Genomic DNA, 24577 nt, shown 5'->3' with positions numbered 1-24577 from the left:
GGGAGTCTTACAGGCAGTGCTGTCATGGGGAAAGAAAGTATGCCAAGTAGCTGTCCTCCAAAAAACGGTCACTCGAAGGCCACCAAAAGTAGCTGCCCCTGTAAGTCAATGTCCAACCCGTTAAAGAGCTTTGAAACATGATTAGGGATTTTAGACAAGTGTAGAAGTCTTCAAAAGGAAGAGACACCCATCTGTAGACAGCAGTTTTGAGTTCCTTGCTTCTCGTCAATACAACAAAGGCTTCCCTTCTTATGGAAGAGAGCTAATATGCTTGTGAAATGTATTACATTAGATCTAAAACTCTGTATGCCTTTACAATATCAAGTACAGATGTAAAATTCTATACTGGTATTTACCTTAAAATCAGTTCGGTGAACTTGAGGTTTGTTGTATTTTTCTGTAATATTTGAATGTACCAATGTACTTAGAAGTCAGTGAATCCATAAGGCACGTATCATAGTGATTGGACCTCGCTGCTTTGACGACTAGACTGCACTAGTGGTTCCATAGCTAAACCATGAGGATGTATATGATTATCGACTTTATAGCAGTTGCATTGTTTGATGTCCTGCTCCGTTTTAGAATGGGCAACAATTAGTTTTGAGGTACGAAGCAGTTTACTATAAAAGAATATTTTTACTGGGTTTTAATAGCAATTCGGTGCCTATTTTGGGGGCAGTTTGAAAATGCATGTCTCACCATTTTTACTATTCCTAGTTACAGGCTAGATATGTCATGTTTTTACTATTATTGTTGTACAGTAAAATGGCCAAACTGGAAGAGCTGGAAGAGATAGATATCAGTGGGAATAAGCTGAAAGCCATTCCAACCACTATCATGAACTGCAGACGTATGCATACAGTCATTGCCCACTCCAATTGCTTGGAAGTCTTCCCTGAAGTTATGCAACTCTCTGAGATCAAGGTCAGTAATGTTAGTCAGTGCGTTACCAAGCCCAAACTTGATGACGTAGGTTTTCTAGCTGTGCTGCTCACTATCATTCAGTATTTCTTACTAGTCAATGTGATCTGATCTCGACATCCCTGCTAGAGTGATACTTAATGGTATGTGGAGGCCATTTTTACCTCGTATGCTTGATCTTGTCTCAGTTTGGATAACCCTTTTAGAACCTTTTGAGAGTCTGTCTTCAGTTTTGTTGATTCAAAACTGCTGACGGACATAGGTAAAAACAGTAGACAATACTGTCCCTGCACATCGTAGTACTGAATAAAATATCCCTAAATGCTGTTTCTGCAAATGCGTCAGAAGTGGACTGGGGGGCAGGCCTGCAGGCTGAATATGACCCGCTACACATCTACTCCGCTCTGTTGTGAGTGAAGGCTGTAGCATCCAACCAGGAGTCCACATCAGTCCCTCACAGCAGAATGGAGAGGCTGTAAAGAGGCTCATGCACTGAAGTCTGTGGACCCGCCAACATTGCACTTTAAAGTTCTTTTTAGAGCATATCAACAGAAGACACAGGTGAAAGTATACCTCCTGTCCCCAGCTACCTGGATCTGTATGCAGTTTTGTATCAACTAAATCCCTTTAAGTAGCAAGTCCCTCAGAATTAGAAAAATTGATTGAATAGTGAATGCGCACCGGTTATCTTTGCTACATTTACATTTTCAGAGAATTTGTCACCAGAACAAACGCCTTTATTTAGGAGCTATTGCCCTTGCTGAGTGGCATCCCGGAGAAATGTACACTGAAAGTGAAAGATAAAGTTAGTCTGCATATCTTATAAAATGAAGTGAATGTGCAGGAGCGTGTCGCCATGGCTGAAAATACCAAACCAAACAAAGTGCAACAGCACTCTGCCAGGGAGGCCAGTTGGCACAAGGAGAGGTATCATGACATTTGGATAAGTGGCTCTCTCTCTTTTGGTTGTGCACTCCTAACAAATCTATCTTTCCCACAGGCTGATTCTTTTTAGTGCAGTAATATAGCTGTAGTCTTCTCTCCCTGAAATTCATTTGAGGTCAGTTGGCACAAGAAGAGGTATCATATAGAGTAAGTTACTACCCAAAAGAGGTCACCTTGCCATGGTGGATGGGCACCTATGATTTTGCTCAAAATATATTTGCAGAGTACTTAATATTCGGTTATAGTGAGCATAGCATTAGTTCATCTAATATGTTTGCAGGCTGCTGTTGCATTGTGTTTGGTTTTGTACATTGAAAGTGAAGCTGACCAAGTGACCGCTTCCACAGCTTTTCCTTTGTGAGTTACAGTTGCCATAACATGGTGTCTCATCCAATTTTATAACATGTGTTTTAGGGTACGGCCACACCGTTGGGTTTCCTTAAGTGGTTTTAGAAATCTATATTAAGAGTAGATACTAAAAGCAGAGAAAGTATGCAGGACAGATATGGCTTCTCCCCTTTTATGAATTTACTGCTGGTCTTGATTTCCAAAACTATATCAGGAAACCTGAACATTTGGTCGTGCCCTTACACAGTTGCCCGAAATGAGCCATTTTCCCTGCTGAGCTGTTACTCCCCAATAATTTTCCATGCAATCTTCACAGACGGTCTTAAATTGCAGTATGTGTCATCTGATAGATTCTCGGAGAAAGGAAGAATGAGACCACTGCTAGTGCTATTGTTTTAAATTACCAGTATTTGGATGTCTTGTACTAGTTTCCATTTCTGCAAGACTTTGCGTTAAGGCCCCAGTATTTAACAGAGATCAGTGCTCCCTTAGTTTGACTAAGGTCAGTCATCAAAGCTGCTTTCCTCGTGTTTGCTTCCTTTCACATAATGTAAGCAACAGCTGCAGGCTACAAGCTCGAATATTTTGAAGCAGAGTACTTTAATGTACCCATCTGGTTCTTCCACTGAGAAGAAAGGTCACTTCTGTTAAGTTTCGTTTTTTGCCAAATAGAAAACCTGCAGGGGTTGTGTAGATTCGACTCTCCTGTATCAGGCTGAAAATCCACCACTGTTTTGCGTAAAAATTATAATTGATTTCTTTGTGTGTTCATTGAAAATGTTCATGCACCAAGGGTGGCCATAATTATTTACAAAGCTGGAGTCAAATTTACTTTCCCAGCTCAGATGAGTTGTGCCCCAGTGAATCTCTCAAAGTGAGGAATGGTAGAGGAAAAATAAGCCATATAGGTTTTGTTTTTATATACATAAGCTGTACAATCATGTATATCTTATGGTTATTCTCCACCATATCAGTGAGCACTAGATGCAGAAATAGTTTTCAATTAGATCTTAAAGGGTTTCTGTCACCAGAATAAAATCTCGCACCTGCGCAGTGCCATTTACCCAGTACACAGGGCCGGCAGGTAATTTCATTATAACAATAGCGTAAACCTTCAAAGCGTTTAGTCTTGCAAAGGTTGAGTTACTTTGCAAAAACTAATATTAGTATTTAATCTTGTTTTTCATAATTTTATGTCTTTTTGCTTTCACATTTCTCTGGGTTGCTATTCGAAACTGACAATAGTAATCTCCATTCCACTGTCAGATGTGTAAGCTAACTGCTTGGGCTTCATTCACATCTGCTTTATTTCCAGTTCTCTGTTGCATCATAGGAGCTGAAAACTGAAAATCATGGGTTGCCAGATCTGTCATATGAGAGACACCAATGGTTCCTGACGGACCCCGTAGACTTATATTTAGAAGGAGGCTCTGAATGAAGCCTCAGATGCAGATATGAAGTTTTAGCTCAAACTATGTAATTGATGTGTTAGTCCCCACAACTCACGGGGGCAGATACACTAATGCCTCTTTCACACGTCACCTTTTTGGCCCGGATAAGAGGCGGGTGCGTTACGGGAACACGCGCGATTGTCATGCGTTTTACACTCGCGTGAGAAAATTCGCGCATGTTTGGTACCCAAACCTGAACTTCTTCACAGAAGTTCAGGCTTGGGATCGTTATTCTGTAGATTGTATTATTTTCCCTTATAACATGGTTATAAGGGAAAATAATAGCATTCTGAATACAGAATGCTTAGTAGGTGAACAATTGAAGGTTAAAAAAAATATTAAAAAATTAACTCACCTTCTCCTCTTGATCGCGTAGTTGCCGGTCTCTTTACTTCTTTAATGAACTACCGGCTAGGACCTGTGGTGACGTCAGTTCACATGTTCCGATCACATGGTCCATCACCGTGGTGATGGACCATGTGATTGGAGCATGTGATCTGACGTCACCACAGGTCCTTTAGCCCACAGCTCATCATTAAAGAAGTAAAGAAGAGACCGGCAACTACGCGATCAAGAGGAGAAGGTGAGTTAATTTTTTTTTAACCCTCAATTGATCACCTACTAAGCATTCTGTATTCAGAATGCTATTATTTTCCCTTATAACCATGTTATAAGGGAAAATAATACAGTGAATAGACTGTCACCTAGCAACCATGCGTGAAAATCGCACCGCATCCGCACTTGCTTGCAACGCATAAGTGATGCGTGAAAATCACAGCTCATGTGAACAGCCCCATAGAAATGTTCAACTCGCGCATCGCACCCACGCGGAATACTCGCCCGTGTGAAAGGGGCCTAAGTCTGGCATCCTGAGATGCAAAATGCACCAAATTTATTAAGAAGCACTAAATAAATGTGGTGCTTTTCCAGGCTATCCATGCTCCACTTTCAAATCTACACCAGCTATGAGATCATGTGGATTTGAACTATCATTTATAATGCCAGCTTCCAATCTAGAATAAATTATAGTAAGTCGGTCTGGGTATAGACTACCGCCCTCTTATTAATTCTCTACCCACTTTTCTCGCTGGGGGACACAGGGCCGTGGGTATAGCTGTTGCTGCCACTAGGAGGCGACACTACGCGGAAAAGTAAGAACTCCTCCCCTGTCGTCTATACCCCCTCCAGCCTGGAGAGAGCATATCAGTTTTTAGCTTAGTATCGTAGGAGGCAGACCTCCCTGCTTGCAGGGCGGCTTCCTTTTGTTATTTTTTTTTCTTTTCCCTTTTAGGTATGGGAAACAGTCACCTAGCGCCTCTGTCTACCCGGGGAGCAAGACCTCCCCACAGAAGAAAAGGTGGACCAGGGCAGCCTTGCTCCCCTGCTTCCCGCCAGCCAAAGAGTCACCTGGATCTGTGAAGACCCTCCCGCCATTCCAGACTCCTGCCACTTCACTGCCAGCTGCTGAGGTGGTGACCCTGCTGGTCCATTAAGGGAGGGTGACGAGAAGAGGATGAAGATGGGGTGAGTATTGGGGACTGGGTGAGTATTTTACCTCCCCCTTCTCCCTTCTGGTCTCATCCTCTCAACTGGACCACAGGGGGGTACTTAATGCGCCATGGGGAAGCGCTTAGGGAGGCTCTCGCTCTTCACTGGAGCCACCGTTATGCAGGCTGGCAACCTCAGACCACGGCCTCCTTTCGGGCCTACCGCGATTTGGGTCGCGCCCGCCTCTGGCTCGTTTTTCGGGCCGAGGTGGGCGAAGCGGCCGTTCACACCACACCGGGTCCCTCCATTCCCTGTCCAACCGGAACTGCATCGCTGTCGGCCGCAGGTAGCTAATTAAGGCCGCTGCTTCCCGGAAATGCAGACTGCATGTCGCCGCCTACCTCTATGAATCTTTTGATTTCCCCGTGCTAATTCAGGCTCCCTCACCCGACTCACGCTGCTACTGGGACCAAGGAACCTGTAGTTCCCTGCAAGCTGGTTGGACGGTTGTACCCCTCTCCAGCCTGGAGTCCTGTATGGGGTTTGGTTGGTTGTCATGTCCGAGCCCCTAGCATGCCACCAGCCATTACTTATTATGCATGCACTAAATGCAAGATTAAGTCCCTCGCGGCCAGCCTGACTCCGTATGCTGACACCGCAGGCTGTGCGCCAGACAGGGTCTGCCCCCTGAGCCTACGCAGCCGCATGTCCACCCTGACCAAGTGCCGAGTGGAACCGGACTGGGCACATGCCTTATCCCGGGCAGCGGAAGACCTCTCCAAAATATCCCAATCCACCCTCTCTGCATAGGTCGTTTGGTTGATAATTCCCCACCTGCGCATTCTGCACCTTCCTCATGCGTTCAACTTGGGGGCAGACCTTCGCACAAGTGGCCCAAGGCAGGACATCATTCCTCCTCTGGCACCTTAGCATCTCCACCCCCACCGGGGTAGTACTCGGACGCATCCTTCCTTCCAGGGGAAGTTCTGTCCGAAGGGGAGATTGGGGACTCTGACACGGATATGGATCCAGAGCAATCTTCCAAGATTGCTTCCATGGTGGACAGCCTAGTAACTGCTGTCCATGACGCCTTCCAGATGCGGGATGACTCCCTCTCCACAAGCCCCCAGAAAGTGTCTTTTCTCCACTCGAGGTAGTCGCCTAAAGTCTTACATGACGGCTTTTCGATGGTCATTGCAAAGGCGTTGGACCATCCAGATCATCGCTTTACCACATCCAAGTGACTTGATCTACTTTATCCCTTTCCGGCGGAGAGTGTGGCTAAGTGGTCCTCTCCTCCTAAGGTGAATCTTCCGGTCGCACGTCTCGCCAAACATACCGCCATTCCTGTGGCCGATGGCTCATCCCTCCAGGGCCCTGTGGATCGCCGTATGGAGTCCTTTTCTAAGTCCGGTTTCCCTCACAAGGTCATCCACACCATGATTAAGGCCAGGAAACCAGTTTTATCCAAGATTATTATAGAACTTGGGGCCCTTTCTGCGTTTCTGTGAGGAACGTGACCTTCCTCCACTGCGCTTCTCACTTCCTCCATCCTTTCTGTTCTACAATCGGGTCTGGATTTGGGTCTTGCTCTTAGTTCCTTAAAGGGACAGGTGTCGGCGCTGTAAAAAACAGGCATCTTTTAGCAGAACAGGCCCCGGTCAAGACCTTTCGACAAGGGGTGGCTCACACTGTTCCTCCGTATCGCAGCCCTACCTCCCCCCCCCCCCGCTTACCCTTTGGGGACTTGAACCTTATCTTTGGTTCCCTCCAATCGGCTCCTTTTGGAGGCAGTTTCCCTCCATATCCTCTTCTGGAAGGAAGCGTTCCTGGTGGTGATCACATCCATCGGGCGTGTTTTTCGATTTGGCGGCGCTTTCTTGTAAGGAGCCTCTTCTTATTCTGCACTGAGATAAGGCAGTGCTCCGCCCGTTACCTTCTTTTCAGCCGAAGGTAGTCTCTGCCTTTCATGTCAACGAAAACATTGTTCTCCCTTCGTTCTGTCCCTCACATCCTAGGGAGCAAGCTCTCCATCAGTAGGATGTGGTTCGGGCTCTGTGGATTTACTTATCCATTTCTAGTTTGTTCCGCTGTACGGACTGGATTCGTTTGACAATTGCTGAGGCATACCGCTCCCTGGGCAAGGCACCACCCCTCGGTATTACGGCCTACTCGACTAGGGCGGTGTGCACTTCTTGGGCTCGTTTCTACCATGCATCGGCTTCACAGTTGTGTAAGGCAGCGACTTTGTCTTCCTTGCGCACGTTTGCCAGGATCTACTAGGTGCATACTCTTGCATCAGCAGATGCTGCTATGGGCCGCAAAGTTTTGCAGGCAGCAGTGTCTTAAGCTTCCGCAAGAATGTTTTCCAGGGGCCTGTGGTTCTTCCCTCCCCGTGGACTGCTTTGGAACGTCCCACGGTCCTGTGTCCCCAATGATACAAGCGAGAAAATGAGATGATTATTTTTTTATTTTTTTTTGTGAACTCGTCTGTAAAATCTTTCTTGCTTAATTCATTGGGGGACACAGCTCCCACCCATTGATTTCTATGTTACCACAAGTAATAGTGGTTGATTTGCCAGTATGGTCCTCACTTCTGGTTCAGTCCGCATTTGTTTGGTTATTGGTGGTTTTCCATATGTTTTTTTTTCCTCCTACCTCTTGGGCACAAACTGATATGCTCTCTCCAGGCTGGAGGAGGTATAGCCGGCAGGGGAGGAGTGATCACTTTTCAGCCTAGTGTCGCCTCCTAGTGGCAACAGCTATACCCACGGTCCTATGTCCCCCCCAAAAAAAATCTTGTTTTCTCATCACTTTTGAAAAGTGGCAGGAAAAATGAAAAGTCACATATTATTGTGCAAAAATGGTATGCGCCATAATTTGCAACTTTTTTACACCTGTGCCTTAAATACTTGACCTCAGACATAGTCCTCTTTCACACGACCATATGGCTTTTTCTGTGTTTTGCGGGCCGTTTTTTCCAGATCCGTTGTTCCGTTTTTTGTTTCCGTTTTTCCGTATGGCATATACAGTAATTACATAGACAAAATTGGGCTGGGCATAACATTTTCAATAGATGGTTCTGCAAAAACGGAACGGATACGGAAGACATACGGATGCATTTCCGTATGTGTTCCGTTTTTTTTCTGGACCCATTGACTTGAATGGAGCCATGGAACGTGATTTGCGGGCAATAATCGGACATGTTCTATCTTTTAACGCAGTGATGCCCAACCAGTGGCCCTCCAGCTGTTGCAAAACTACAACTCCCAGTATGCCCGGACAGCCTACAGCTATCAGCCAACAGGAGGGCATGATGGGAGTTGTAGTTTTACAACAGCTGGAAGGCCGCAGTTTGAGCATCCCTATTTTAACGGAAAAATGGAAATACGGAAACGGAATGCATGCGGAACACATTTAGTGTTCTTTGCTTTTTGTTTTTTTGCGGAACCATTGAAATGAATGGTTCCGTATATGGACCATATACAGAACAGAAAAAATGGCCCGTAAACATAAAAAAATGTAAACGTCGTGTGAGAGGCCATAAATGAAGAGTAAAAACAAAATGCAACCCAAACTCCATTCCTGATGCATAAACATAAGTTTTGTTCAAAGTTCAGCATATTTTATGTAGATTTTAACTGGAAAATGTTGCAAAATGTCACTTAAATGCTGAGTTGTCTTTTAGTTGACCCGTTATTCTAGGTCCTTGCATATCCTTATATAACGAGGGAATCGGTGCGCTAAATTACTGGGTGTATGGCTACAAGTTGGTCACTTGCCCAGACTATCAGATAATTTGATAGACTACATAAATTACAGAGTTCAGAATGAAGGCGTTTCTGCTACTGAGCAACCAGCTCTGAAATGATTTCATAAGGCCCTGACAGCGCTGTGTGTTTGTCGTAACATGCTTCACTGTAGTCATCTCCTCTTTTTCTACAGTGCGTGGACTTGAGTTGTAATGAACTGACTGAAATTACTTTACCTGAGAACCTCCCTCCCAAATTGCATGAACTGGACCTGACTGGCAACGCACGGCTGCTGCTGGACCACAAAACCCTGGAGCTGCTCAAGTGAGTGGCCTCTTAATGCAATTTTCCATTTTCCCAGTCCACCAACAAATGTCTTGTAAGGATGTCATGTGCAGATCTAGCACTCTGTTTTATGGTCGGGGGGGGGGGGGGGGGGGTTGACATACAACTACATGCTCTGATTACATGTAAATTGGGTCACGATATACATCAGTCATCCAGATACAATGTACTTGGAGGTTTGCAGCCTGTCTTTACCACTATTCAGTAAATAGATGTGTTTATAGCTCAAACTGAATGATCTAGAGCAGGGATGCTCACCCTTTGGCCCTCCAGCTGTTGTTAAACTACAACTCCCACTATGCTCTTCTGTAGGATGATGGCTGTAGGCTGTCAGGGAATGATTGGAGTTGTAGTTTTGCAGCAGCTGGAGGGCTGCAGGTTGAGCATGCCTGATCTAGAGAATGGCGTCACTCACATCAGTCTGTATTTTCTCTATCTTGGACATACACACACTAGACCCAGGTTGAGGTGTCCCATTAAGACAACTTATCCCTGCCACACCATAGGGGATGAGTGTCTAATCGGCAGAAATCGAACTGCTTAGGCACAGGCTGCCCGTTTGTATGGAGCAGCAGAAATGTATTTGTGTTTGCTGCTCTGTCCAACTCTATAGGACCGCCAGAGCTGAATAAAACGGCAGTGTTCATGCATGACCACCACTCTATTCAAACTGGGGAGCACAGGCCCTAGTTCTTGTGATTGACTATAACCCCCGCTGATCAAACACTTTATTAACTATCCACATAAGTTATCTTAATGGGAAAACCCATTTAAGAAGCTGAGAGAAAACCCAGAGTACATGAAGGAACACCGCACAATCACGGGAAGAACATACCACCACCTCCATGCAGTAGTTCTTGGCCAGAACATTTTTCTGAGAAAAATTAATGCCATCCATCATGACGGCTCTCAGAAGGGATCTCGCCAAGCTTTGAATAGAGATTTGCCTATTGGAAATCCGAGGTGTGTTTGCCAGAAGATCAGTGGCAGAAATCTGAGGCTGACAGAGTAGATTTTCCTCACGGAATCTGCTCGAAGAATGGACATGCTCATTCTTCTCACTGAGGTGGTTTTCTATTCTGTGGACCAAAATTGGTGCAGATTTTTTCTAAGGCAGGTGAAAGGGGTTACATAAACTATCTACTTGCCTTAGAGACTATTTCTGAGATGTAGTATTCCACACATTTGCCTTTCAGTAGTATGGGCAAGTTGTGTGGGAACTGTAATGACCGTGATTCTTGGTTCCCAGAAACTGCACTATAGTATATAGACAAAGATGAAACTGAACAAATCACAGGCATAGATAGCTCCAGGAAATTTTAGGGAATAGTCACACTGAGTATTTTCTGTGCTGAAAAAACAATGATGCTGCTTATTTATTTTAATTCAATTTTTTTGGCATGTGGTGTTTCACACTTAATGCGGTTTTGAGGTGGATTTTCAATCCTGCCCATTTCAATGGGAATTCTGGGCATGAATTCAGCATGGAGTCTGTGTTGAGAACTGACAGTACACTTTTGTTTTTTTCACTGTGCGTTTTAAAAAAAAAACTAAAAATGGGGAAAAAAGCTTAGTAAAAATTCACATGAAATCATTGGGGGAAATCTGCATGCGTTTTTGGCACAGGATCTGTAACATAAACCTACGCTAGCCTTAAGAGATTCTTATAGAAGCCTTTTTTATGACACCACCTGCCAAAACAGAGGTTACCTCCTTGTGTAGAAAACTTTCCAGCTTCCTTGTTCTTCCAGTGATTTTCCTTTGAGCTTATTCATAGGTGAAGGAGTTGCGTAAGAGTGTGACATGTATAGACGTTTATATAATTGCTGAAACAGCCGGGCACACAGTGGCTCATAGCTGGCTGCTTTGGAAACATTAAAGGTCACCTTTGTGGAATGTGCAGTGGTCACGGGACTTCTCTCTCTGTCATACTATTTCATGCTGTGTCTGATGCAGTAAAGTCAAGCTGAGTTCTCTACAAGTGGTATGTGTTTCATTACGCCCTTGTAGTTTAGGAGCCAATGAGACCAGTAGCAGCTCCGTTGTCTTGGGCAGATTTATAATGTTCTTCTAGTAAGTGAGCATTCAGGTGAAACTTCACCTGTATGGTCTGCTATGTGATGCTCTAGACTGGAGTTACATGGAAGATTCAAATTTCTATAAAATGTTCATGTTAAGGCTAACTGCGCACACAAATGTGTTTGATGCGGATTTCATTGCGTTTCAGGCTGCATGTTACATGTGACTTTTGTCACAGATTTGCCATAGGTTTGCACTGCAAAGAATGAAATCCACAATCCATTGACATGCTTTGAATTTCAAAATGCGCCCCACCAGTTAAAGTGGTTGTGCAGGCAATGTATAGATGATCTTAGGTCATCAATATCTGATCGGCACAGGTCTGACACCCGGCACTCCCACCGATCAGCTGTTTCAAGAGGAGGTGGCACTCTATGCGAGCGCTGCTTGTTGTTTATTACCCATCGCCTCCCTTGCAGCTGTGGCGTAGTCTAATTACAAGTACTCACTGTTCAAACAGCTGATTGATAGGGGTGCCGGGTGTCAGACCACCACTGATCAGATATTGATGACCTATCCTCAGGATATATATTGCTGCACAATTTCTACTCAGCAATTTTTAAAAAAAATATAATCTACTTACCTCAGTGGTGGCTAACCTCCGGCACTCCAGCTGTGGAGAAGCTACGACTCCCAACATGCTCCATTCATTTCTGAGAACAGCCAAGCATCTTGGGAGTTGTAGTTTTACCACAGCTGGAGTGCCGCAGGTTAGCCATCACAGGCTTAGCTGGTACTGTATTAGTTCACACTGAGCCTAAATTACAGCTGGAGATCCGGGGCTGCAAAACCCACATGCATTACTTGCAAGTTGTGCTGCAGATATCACCCACTCTGTTGCAGAGGGTGAAATTCACACAGTGGAAATCCGCAGCATGAGAGATGCTGAGGATTTCAAAACGGCACTGCAGTCAATTTATGCTGCAGATTTTTCTGCACAGCGTGTGGATGAGAGCTCTTAAAATCTCATTCACTTTGCTGGTACTGTGTAATGCTGCACAATGCCACGTGTCGACATACCCTTTTGCTGTGGATTTTCTGCACAAAAATCCAAGCATCATCTGCACCACGTGCAGGGCTTGTTTACTTTGTAACGGATTTGCGGAAGATTTTGCTTACAATAAAATCTACACTGATTACAGTGCACGCAAAGGGACATTTTCCATGCAGAAACTAACCTGCAGTGTGTATCCATTTCTGTTGCAGAATTAGCGCAGATTTTCTGCATTGATTGGAAAATCCACAGTAAAACCAACCTGACTGTGGACTATAAGACGCAGGCCCTTTTTTGCAAGATTTCTTTTCTTATAAAAAATGGTGACTTCTAGTCCAAAAATGCATTAGACGGGTCCGCATAGTTATGCTGTAATGTAACATGGTCAACTGCACGTTCAGCTGTGTTACGGCCAGATATTACGTGGGATGCATTACCGTCTGAATTGCTTTCTTTTCTATAGCAGTAACATTCGATGTTTTAAAGTGGACCAGCCGTCTTGTGGATTCTCTGCCAGTGAAGCCTCTGGAGCGCCTGCTGTATGGAGTCATGGATACACAGAAGCTTCCGGAACCAAGAATAAGTATGTTGTGGTCTTATTAAAATATATATCCATATAAATATATCAGTGTGTTTATGCCTTTTAAATCAATGAGCAACTTTGTCATTCACTGTGCATGTCCGGAATAGTTTCTCACGTGAAACTTGAGCTGAGGACTTTAAAAGCGGACACAGCCGCTACGTCACACTGTATCCTGTCCTTTACCCTCAGCCTTTGTTTGGTGCGGTTGCTATGCGACATCTGTAAGTGATGCGGATTGCCTTCACAACGCAGCATTGAACACAACTTCTGCAAGTAGAGTCCCACATTTCATCTGCATTCATTGGTGGCTGAAAGGTTTTGCTTTCAAGTGTCTGCATGGCATGATGTCATCTGTGGGGAATTTAACTGCTTGTCTGCCACCTGCTTGACGTTTACACAGCTCTGTTCCCACAGGACCTGTCCATGCAACTTTTCTCCCTGAGATATCTGCATCCTTTAAGACTAATACTTTGTCTGGAAGGATATGTCTTTGGCATAGGCAATCCCCCATTTTCCCCCCTCATTAATTGTCTTTTGCTTGGTAGCTGCTTTGCTGCTAAGTTATATTACGTCTAGGCTGATAACCTCATCTTCCCCGCTCTCCAGGCTGTGTGTAGCTTCCCTCTTGGTCAACAACTTCTGTGACAACCGAGAAGCAGTATATGGGGTTTTTGATGGAGAACGCAATGTGGAAGTACCCAGTTTGCTTCAGTGCACCATGTGCGATATCTTAGCTGATGAACTGCAAAAAACCAAGAGCGAGGAGGAGTACATGGGGAACACCTTCCTCGTAATGCAGAGGTAAATCTGATTATTATAGAAACATAGCAATAAATGCGCAGATTACGAGCCACCATTCTCATAGCAGTATTCTATGCTTATCTATCCATAATACTACTAGGTAATATAAAAAAAAAAAATATATATATATATATATATATATATATATATATATATATATATATATATATATATATATATATATATATTATAGTACAGACCAAAAGTTTGGACACCTTCTCATTCAAAGAGTTTTCTTTATTTTCATGACTATGAAAATTGTAGATTCACACTGAAGGCATCAAAACTATGGATTAACACATGTGGAATTATATACATAACAAAAAAGTGTGAAACAACTGAAAATATGTCATATTCCAGGTTCTTCAATGTAGCCACCTTTTGCTTTGATTACTGCTTTGCACACTCTTGGCATTCTCTTGATGAGCTTCAAGAGGTAGTCACCTGAAATGGTCTTCCAACAGTCTTGAAGGAGTTCCCAGAGATGCTTAGCACTTGTTGGCCCTTTTGCCTTCATTCTGCGGTCCATCTCACCCCAAACCATCTCGATTGGGTTCAGGTCCGGTGACTGTGGAGGCCAGGTCATCTGGCGCAGCACCCAATCACTCTCCTTCATGGTCAAATAGCCCTTACTTTCAAAGTATCCCCAATTTTTCGGACTGACTGACCTTCATTTCTTAAAGTAATGATGGACACTCGTTTTTCTTTACTTAGCTGCTTTTTTTCTTGCCATAATACAAATTCTAACAGTCTATTCAGTAGGACTATTAGCTGTGTATCCTCCTGACTTCTCCTCAACGCAACTGATGGTCCCAACCCCATTTATAAGGCAAGAAATCCCACTTATTAAACCTGACAGGGCACACCTGTGAAGTGAAAACCATTTCAGGTGACTACCTCTTGAAGCTCATCAAGAGAATGCCAAGAGTGTGCAAAGACGTAATAAAGCAAAGGGTGGCTACTTTGAAGAACCTAGAATGACATATTTTCAGTTGTTTCACAGTTTTTTGTTATGTATATAATTCCACATGTGTTAATTTATAGTTTTGATGCCTTCAGTGTGAATCTATAATTTTCATAGTCATGAAAATAAAGAAAACTCTTTGAATGAGAAGGTGTGTCCAAAGTTTTGGTCTGTACTGTATATAACAATAATAGTGTATTAGAAATAAGACTTCTGTTGAAGGGTATCATATACACGACATTGCCTGTATATTCCGACTAGGGGCAAAAAGGCATTTATTGGTTAGATACATTTTCTGTCAGGTGTCTGATGGCTACTTATTTCCTTCTCTCCTATTGAAGAGCCATTTTTGGCCGAGCAAAACCTGCACGTCATAAATCAATCACTTATGCTGACCACTGCCGAATGTCGGTGTCTTTCTCTTCTCTTTATGACCGCAGCATGTAATATCGCCAGTAATCCATCTTTACATTCTTATTCGGATACAATTTGTATAAACCCTAAACTCCTTTTGATTGTAGGAAGCTGGGTACTGCTGGCCAGAAGCTTGGAGGCTCTGCTGTTCTATGCCACATAAAGCATGATCCCATGGACCCAGGGGGTTGTTTTACACTGACCTCTGCCAATGTGGGCAAATGCCAAACTGTGCTTTGCAGAAACGGGGAGCCACTCAACCTTTCCAAGGTGTACACTGCTAGCTGCGATGAAGAACTGATGCGCTTGAAGCAGCATAAGGCAATTATCACAGAGGTAAGGAAAATCTAATTATGAGATCCATGACATTAAAATAGTCTTATTCCCCAAATAACCCTTATAAAAGTCCCCTTCAATATCAGTTCATGTTATTGGATAGATATTTACTATCTCTTACTCCAGGGATGCTCAACCTGTGGCCCTCCAGCTGTTGTAAAACTACAACTCCCACTGATAGTTGGAGGCTGTCCGGGCTTGTTGGGAGTTGTAGATTTGCATCAGCCGGCGAGCTGCCGGTTGGGCATCCCTGTCTTACGCCATTTATTATACAGAGTTTTTTGAGAACATTCATAAATCCAAGAATATTAACTACAGTACATTGCGAGTAAATGGGATTTTACAAAAAGCTATTTGCATGCTGCAGTACAATAATAACCAGCTTGGATCTCTGAGCATGCTGCAGATTTTCCAGTTTGTCACAGTCCACAGAAACATCTGCAACACGATCTTTATATTGCACAGGCAGATTTTCTGCTGAGATCAAGGCTATTTGCACCACAAATCTTTCACTACCTTTAAACGTGACCTAGAAGATTATTGTCCCGTATACTATTATAACTTCATATGACATCCCACAGATGCTGAGAGGAATGCCAGGAATGTTTTTTCCTTTTTATTTGTCAAAAATCTTTTCCCAACTGAAGAAATGTAAATGTTAACGTGTTTCATCTAAAACTAGTAAAAGAATATCTACATTTAACATTACCCATGTACGTGAGCTGAATCCCTGTTGAATGAGATTTTTGATTCTTCCAATGTAACAGTAATAAACCCTCAAACATTAGGATGGAAAGAGAATGCGTCCTCGTCAGGGCCGAATGAGAGGCAGGGCACCAGGGCCCACTAAACAGGAAGTAGGGGCCTCCGCCACATCTGCAGATTCAGACTGGTGCTCCTTTCGAATGTGCAGATATCTGCAGGAGCAGTAAGGCACTACAATCTAAACTAGACCCTGAATAGGCGTGAGCGGCTACTATACCTGCAGTCCTATACTGGGGCTCAATAAATGAGATCCACAGTGCATGCCGGCTAAAGCTTTCTCCCTTCTGTTTCAGCAAAGATATATTTTTTTTGTGGCCAGTAGGTGGCAGCATTACAAATCCATGTTGTCTCCTACTGCTACTGAAATAGCATGGCAGACTCCTATGTTTGGTGAGTGATTGTGGGAGGGGCTCCTTCTGAAGCTGCTGTCTGTATGTATTTAGTACAGGCAGCAGATCCAGTGTAATATTATTTTTTTATGTTCCCGTAACCCCTCTAGAGCCATTGACACCCACTGTTTCCCCCTTACCAACCAGGGGTGATATTCCTTTGCACCTGCCCCTCCCCCACAGAGCCCCTGGAATGCTGTCTTTCTCCAGTGCCCATTTCTATTGCTTATTTCCCATCCCCCAGATCCTGGACTCTTTGTGTACCCACTACCCCTCTGACACAGTCAGAGTCTCTTCTTCACCCACAGATCCCCTGACAAGTACTGTCACTTCTCTGCAGTGCCTCTATTGCCTGTGCCACTTTCCGTTCCACTGTTCCTACTTCCCCAAGAGGTAAGTAGGGTCCCCTCTTGCCCCATACAGCCATGCCATATAGTGCTATCCCCTGCAGGATGACCTCACCTGTCTGCAGGCTAAAGCTTTTGGTTCCTAAGTAAAATACATTAAAGATAAAAATTATTTTTAAATTAAAAATCATAATAAGTGAAATACAGACAGCATTTACACTAGACCATAGACTGACTGGGACATTCAGCATGGTCGTGTTTTAACAACGGTCCCTTGTTAATAGTTCTGACCTACCGTATTTTTCGCCGTATAAGACGCACCGGCGTATAAGACGCACCTAGGTTTTTGGGGAGGAAAATAAGAAAAAAAATATTTTTAACCAAAAAGGTGTGCTGTGGGTTTGGAACTAGGTGGTCTGTGGATGGCACTATTACTGGGGATCTGTGGATGACGGACACTTATGGGGGGATCTGTGGATGACGGACACTTATGGGGGGATCTGTGGATGACGGACACTTATGGGGGGAACTGTGGATGACGGACACTTATGGGGGGAACTGTGGATGACGGACACTTATGGGGGGATCTGTGGCTTTCACTGTTACAGGGGGATCTGTGGCTGGCACTGTTACAGGGGGGGGGGGGGGGGATCTGTGGATGGCACTGTTATACATGTGTCATCCACAGACCTTCCCAGCCCATAACTGTGCCATCCACATATCCCCCGCCACTCCAGTATACTAATATAATATGTCTTATTCAATTAATAGTTATTAAATATGCCTCTTTATTCCTAAAAGTACCTTAAATCCTAAGCGCTTCAGTAAAATGCCGGCAGGCCGGGCAGCCGGCGCGGCGCGTCACTCACTGACGTCACTTGCCTGCGCCGCCTGCTTCATTCATAAAGTAGGCGGCGCAGGCACGTGACATCAGGAAGTTACGCTGCCGCCCGCCCGGCCTGCATTGTACGGATGCGCTTAGGATTTAAGGTACTATTAGGCATAAAGGGGCATATTTAATAACCATTAATTGAATATGACATATTTTATTAGTGCGGCGGGGCGGGCCTTTAGTACAGTGACTGCACCGCCCCGCCGCTATTGCCGGCCCCAGCTCCTCCTCCCAGTCCCTCCCCGAGTCCTCGCTCGCTTTACATCGCTGCCAGCGATGTAAAACTGACTGCATTCGCCGTATAAGACGCAGGGGCATTTCTCCCCCATTTTGGGGGAAGAAAAAGTGCGTCTTATACGGCGAAAAATACGGTATATTGTTGCCATCTCTGCTCTTATAAGGATCACAGGCAAAGGGTGGCCAGATATTTTCATGTCTAGAAGTCTAAGGCTACTTTCACACTTGCGTTCAGGGCTCCGCTTGTGAGTTCCGTTTAAAGGCTCTCGCAAGCGGCCCCGAACGCATCCATCCAGCCCTAATGCATTCTGAGTGGATGCGGATCCGCTCAGAATGCATCAGTCTGGCGGCGTCTGTCCTCCGCTCTGCTCAGCAGGCGGACACACATACGCTGCTTGCAGCGTTCGGGTGTCCGCCTAGCCGTGCGGAGGCAAACGGATCCGTCCAGCCCTAATGCATTCTGAGTGGATGCGGATCCGCTCAGAATGCATCAGTCTGGCACAGTCTGTCCTCCGGTCCGCTCAGCAGGCTGTCCTCCGGTCCGCTCACCATTTAAATTTGACACTATATGGCTCAATTTTCAAACTGATCCGTCCCCCATTGACTTTCAATGTAAAGTCTGGTCGGATCCGTCTGAAGCTACTTTCACACTTAGAATTTTTTCTACAATATAATGCAGACTGATCCGTTCTGAACGAATCCCATCGTCTGCATTATATGAGCAGATCCGTCTGAACGCAAGTGTGGAAGTAGCCTAAGGCGCTAACATAAGCTCTGTAAGGTTTTGAACTGCACACTGCTAGCACTATCCCTTACTGCCCTGGAGCTCTGCTATGCTATTCCTCAGGGCTTCTACACATCATCTATTGCCTTGCTTCTGCGAATCTGTGAACAAGATCCATATCCTGGACTGAAACGTCAGAATACAGTCAATTCAGCCTAGAACAAGTGAAATGGCGGAATAACACATGTTTAAGTTTAAAATGAAAAAAAAAAAAGACTGTGTGGCCTGACCGGCTGCAGCGTTTACACTAGACTGTGTGGCCTGACCGGCTGCAGCGTTTACACTAGACCGTGTGGCCTGACCGGCTGCAGCGTTTACACTAGACCGTGTGGCCTGACCGGCTGCAGCGTTTACACTAGACCGTGTGGCCTGACCGGCTGCAGCGTTTACACTAGACCGTGTGGCCTGACCGGCTGCAGCGTTTACACTAGACCGTGTGGCCTGACCGGCTGCAGCGTTTACACTAGACCGTGTGGCCTGACCGGCTGCAGCGTTTACACTAGACCGTGTGGCCTGACCGGCTGCAGCGTTTACACTAGACTAGGGATGGCCAACCTTAAGGCTCGCCAGATGTTGCAAAACTACAACTCCCAGCATGCCCAGACTGCCTACAGCTATCAGCCTACAGTAGGGCATGGTGGGAGTTGTAGTTTTACAACAGCTGGAGAGCCGCACGTTGGCCATTCCTACACTAGACTGTGGACTGACTGGCTGGCTGCAGCGCTTACTCCAGACTGTGGACGGACTACGTGGTCCCCACCAGATTATTTGCCCAGAGGTCTCCACCAAGCTTAATCCAGTCTTGGTCCTTGCACACACACAAACAAAACTTGACAACCCCTTACAATAGACTATCAATTTGCTACATTAACATTGAAGTACAGTGTGTGGCTTGTTTCAGGGCTCATTACATAATAGCCATTTGTACCTCTTGATTCTCCTTAAATGTCACTTTGCTTTATATTTCTCTGCAGAATACGTGGTTTTATAGTTATTTGCCAGCATGGTGTGAGGTGTAAGCTGAGAGCTCTGCTGACATTTCTATGACCCTTGAAATAGGAAGGTTTTCACGAGATGTAAATGAAATGTCAAAGCTGTAGGGATTTGTTGTCGCAGGCCTGGGATCTTAGATATTCCGCATTATTTGAATAAGTGGCTCATCCTGTGCTCATGTCCCAGCATCACAGAACAGTTCTCATTCATTAATTCCCTCTTTGTGAAGCTATTTTCTTCTCTCTTGCCATCTTAAAAAAAAAAAAAAAAAAAGAATCTCCCCCCTCCGTCCCGTGCAAAAAGTAATTGGAGCATAAATAACCCTGAACTGCAGATGGCTGGATAAAGCCGCTTTCTAAAGTGGCACCCACTACTTGCTTTAATGCTACTGTTTAACCCTTACATTGCTGAAATAAAGACATGGATTTCATGCCAGAGCCCTGTGAAATGACTAATGCAGAGAATAACATGGCTGTCTTTAATAGCATTACTGAGCCCTAAGGCTGGGTTCACACCTGAGCGTTTTACAGCGCGTTCCTACGCGCTGTAAAACGCTCAACGGGCAAGAACCAATGATTCCCTATGGGCATGGTTCTCACCTGGGCGTTTTACAGCTCGTACGAACGCGCTGTAAAATGCCCTATGCCCCAAGAACTACAGGGGGCTTCTTTGGGGCGTAATGTTGCGCGTTCCCGCACATAGACTTCCGGGAACGCGCGACAGTGAGCGTTTTCTTGTTTCCGGAGCCGCGTATGTAAACGCCCGATAAAATCCCGCATACTGAGTACGCTCAGGTGTGAACCCAGCGTTAGTTGCTTCAGCTGTCCCTAAAGCACATGCAGAAATTCACAAGCTATACGATGAAGAATTGATGGGTGAAAATCTGGTGCAATGTACGGTGTTGTGCTAGTTAGTTTAATTGGTGTACAATATGTTAATGTTGAGAGTTGTTTAAAAGAAAGGGAAGGTGTGGACAAAATATATAAAACCAGGTATACTCACCGGGTTCAAACCCCTTCTGTTCAGGGCCGTCTCTGCAGTCAGTTGCTGGAGTAGCATAATCCTAAAGACCGCTGAGGTCAGGGATTGGCTGCAGCAGTATATGGGGCATGTCACCACTTCAGTTATGTAAAGAGTCTGGCCAGGAGGATTGAAGTGGTGGCGCTAGGCCGAGAGGATTTGAAGCACTGAGCAATTTATTTTAACACCTTCACTGCCTTTGTCTGGGGCATGTTACTAAAGAGTAATAATCCTTTGAAAATGTCCTCCCAATATTGTCTTTTTTATTAATGGCTTATAATTGTACATATTTATTTTTCAGGATGGTAAAGTTAATGGAGTGACTGACTGCACACGCATCTTGGGGTATACTTTCCTCCATCCTAGTGCTACTCCACGACCCCATGTACAATCTGTTGCCCTCACACCTCAAGATGAGTTCTTCATACTTGGAAGCAAAGGTTTATGGGATAGCATTTCAGAGGAAGAGGCTGTTGAGACCATACGGAATGTGCCAGATGCTTTGGCAGCTTCTAAGAAGTTGTGCAGTCTAGCTCAAAGTTATGGATGCAGTGGGAGCTTGTGTGCAGTAGTTGTACAGCTGAATGTCACCGAAGATTGCTTCTGCTGTTGTGAACTCAATGGTGGCATTCCTCCCCCTAGTCCTGGCATCTTTACACCTTCTGTCAATGTTGTTATTAAGGACAGAGCTCCAGAAAGTTTAGGCATGCCATCTTCTAGCAGTGGCCTAGCCTCAGAAATAAGCAGTGAAATCTCAACCTCAGAGATGAGCAGTGAAGTGGGGTCTACAGCCTCTGATGAACCTCCTGCAGTTTCTCTTCATGAGAATGGAGTTGGCACTGGAGGTTGCCCCAGTGAGCAGCGATGTACACTACATCCTGTTTGCCTTTCTAGTTCCTTCCAACGTCAGCTGTCTAGTGCCACTTTCTCCAGTGCCTTCTCCGACAATGGTCTTGACAGTGAAGATGAGGAACCCATTGAAGGTGTCTTCTCTAATGGCAGTAGAGTTGAGGTGGAAGTAGATATTCACTGCTCCCGTTCCAAGAATGGTGGATTACCTGCACCTATACCTGTACAAGAACCTAGCGATGAGGGCATTGTTATAAGCGCCAATGAAGATGACCTTGTTACATTAAATAAGAAACAAGACTTTTCCTCCAATACACTTGGTCGTCAAAGAAGAGCAAATGGGTCAGTGGCACCTTCTGAAAAGAGTCACAACTTGATTGAAATTGCTGCAGATGCACCATTGCGAAAGACAGGTGGTTATTTTGCAGCACCTGCCCAGCCAGATCCAGATGATCAGTTTATTATACCTCCTGAACTTGAGGAGGAAGTTAAGGAGATTATGAAGCAACATCAGGAGCAGCAGCAGCTGCAGCTTCAGCAACACAGGCAGTATCAAATGGACCAGTTACCAGACTACTATGACACACCACTATGACACTTTCATTCCTCATTGAAAACGTTTTAATTGGACTCCTTGAGCTTCCCTTGCTGTCCCAGTGATCTGGGGGAAAAAGCAGATTTTTAGGTACTACTTATTTTCCTCCAAGCATCTTTGCCCAACTTTCTTTTAAACCTTAGTAACCACCCAATTCTCACTCCTCCACCATTTCATCACGTACTTACAGTGCACCCCTTTTCTTTATACTAACCACCAGCTTTCCTCTCCAGACGCTTTAACAACCATCTTTTAATCACGGTTTTCCACAACATATCATGTTTAAGGAAATTAGTTTGAAGATGATGATTTTGATGAAAAAAATTTAATATATTGCAGAGAAACAAATAATACAGATTTGTAATATTTTTAATAAAAGAATTAGTTTTGTTTATTTCAAAAGAAAAAAAGAAAAAAACAAGACTTATAACACAAATTTCCTTTTGGAAGTGAAGATATGAACTGACTGCTGTTGGGATGAGAGGGACCGTGGGAAGTGCTAGACGTTTGTAGATCAATATGACTTTAACTCTTAGGAGTTGCTTACTCTTTCCGGTGACCTTAAATCACGGAGTTTCACTAATTTTCTCTGAGAGAACAGTTGATTAGGAAATTGGCTTTTTCAGTGCTGGAAGAACCTGTCCGGTAAAACATGGCAGCTTCTCCTAGTAGTTGAAGGGTCAGTGTATATAGCGTATGTATTGTATAGTATTCATAATGATACACCGTGTGGTGCCGCAGCCATCAGAAGGGTGTTTTTGCTAGATTTCTGCACCAGGAGTATCTTTCTCAGCTGATGTGTGCATTATTGGGGAAATTAATATATTTTTTAGCTTTGAGAAGACACAACCAGCATAAAATTGCTACAAATTGAAGGTGTTTTTATATCGATCAAGCTCACAGTTCAGTTTAGTGGCTGTGGGGAAAAATAATGTGATTTCTTTTTTTTTCTGGAGAAAAAAAATAAAATGAACAATATCCGCCAGACCATATTTTCCCTCCTGTGTTCTGTATTGCTGCAACCACAATCCAGCATGATTGTACAAAGCTCATGTAGATTCAGCTTACCAAGAGTTATATCAATGCTGAATGCACAAATGCAAATGTCATCATTTTTGGTATAATAAACATCAGACTTTGCAAGTAATAGCGCATGTTGTCCCTTTTCTCAATTGGTTGGGTGCCATACCTGACTATGGATACATGTAAACCATATGCCAATCAAATTAGTTGCCACAAAGTCTACCAGTCAAAGTTTATTTCATCCAAGAATTGTAGTTATGCGATACCTCTGTATTGGCTAACACAGTAGATTAGATGCAAGGTTTGGAGGAGGCTTTAGCCTCTTCCTCAGGCATTGTGTGGTACAGAAACTTGTTATATTACCATAGTTTATACTTGTAAATGAACATTCCTGTTTCTATGCCACTGCCTGAGAAAGAGTCCATAGCGATCTTTTAAATCTTGCAGCTGTAATCTACTCTGCCAATAAAAAGGTGTCCTACAGCTACAGTTCGTGTCTGTTGATGGTTAACATGGTATAACACTTGACTACCAAACATTATTACATTTTGTGTACGGTATATGATTTAAAGCAGATGTCCTGTCAGTCTATTTCTATATTCAAAAACGTGTAGCTTGATTTTATATAGCTAGATGGAGATTATAATATATACACACTACTAACAAAAAGTGAGGGATATTTGGCTTTCGGGTGAAATTTATGGAAAACGTAAAAAATTCATGCTACAGTGATTATTATATCATGAAAGTAGGACATTTTAGTAGAAGCAGCAATGGTGATTTCTTCATCTCAAACTATTTATTGAAACAAAAGCAAACAGTGGTGTGTATACCCCCTCAAAAAATGTCAGTCTCAATAACTTGTCCTGTTGCCTTGAGCATCAATTATAGCTTGACAATAACGTATCATGCTGTTCACAAGTTGATTTATTGTCTGCTGAGGCATGGCATCCCACTCTTCTTGAAGGGCCGCCCTCAGGTTATTGAGGTTCTGGGGTACAGAATTACAAGCCTCTACATAGTGACTTAGCTGATCCCATAGGTTTTCAATGGGACTCGGGTCTGGAGAAAGTGCAGGCCTCTCCATTTGAGGTACCCCAGTCTCCAGCAGCTGTTCCCAAATGATGCGACAACAATGAGCTGGTGCATTGTTGTCCATGAAGATAAATGTAGGCCTGTGTTGGTCATATAGAGGCACTATGACTGGAAAAATTATGTTCAAGTATTATGGGCTTGTCACTGTAACATTCAAAAAGTGTAGG

The 24577-nt window shown here is 44.2% G+C and overlaps 1 protein-coding gene across 1 annotated transcript in view; it reads left to right on the top strand.

The window, feature by feature from the left end:
• The window catches only part of PHLPP1 (PH domain and leucine rich repeat protein phosphatase 1), a 100164-nt gene extending 76725 nt beyond the window's left edge, over positions 1 to 23439 (top strand). Inside the window, exons 12-17 of the mRNA XM_044293365.1 lie at positions 762 to 924; positions 9099 to 9229; positions 12787 to 12906; positions 13513 to 13707; positions 15193 to 15421; positions 21150 to 23439. Of these exons, the coding sequence (XP_044149300.1) occupies positions 762 to 924; positions 9099 to 9229; positions 12787 to 12906; positions 13513 to 13707; positions 15193 to 15421; positions 21150 to 22292 (1981 nt within the window). The 3' untranslated portion in view covers positions 22293 to 23439. The remainder of the gene's footprint in view (positions 1 to 761; positions 925 to 9098; positions 9230 to 12786; positions 12907 to 13512; positions 13708 to 15192; positions 15422 to 21149) is intronic.
• Positions 23440 to 24577: the final 1138 nt, after the last annotated feature.

Source organism: Bufo gargarizans, chromosome 5 (genome assembly GCF_014858855.1).
Source record: "Bufo gargarizans isolate SCDJY-AF-19 chromosome 5, ASM1485885v1, whole genome shotgun sequence".
Lineage (NCBI taxonomy): Eukaryota > Metazoa > Chordata > Amphibia > Anura > Bufonidae > Bufo > Bufo gargarizans.
This window is presented reverse-complemented; position numbering and strand designations above follow the sequence as displayed.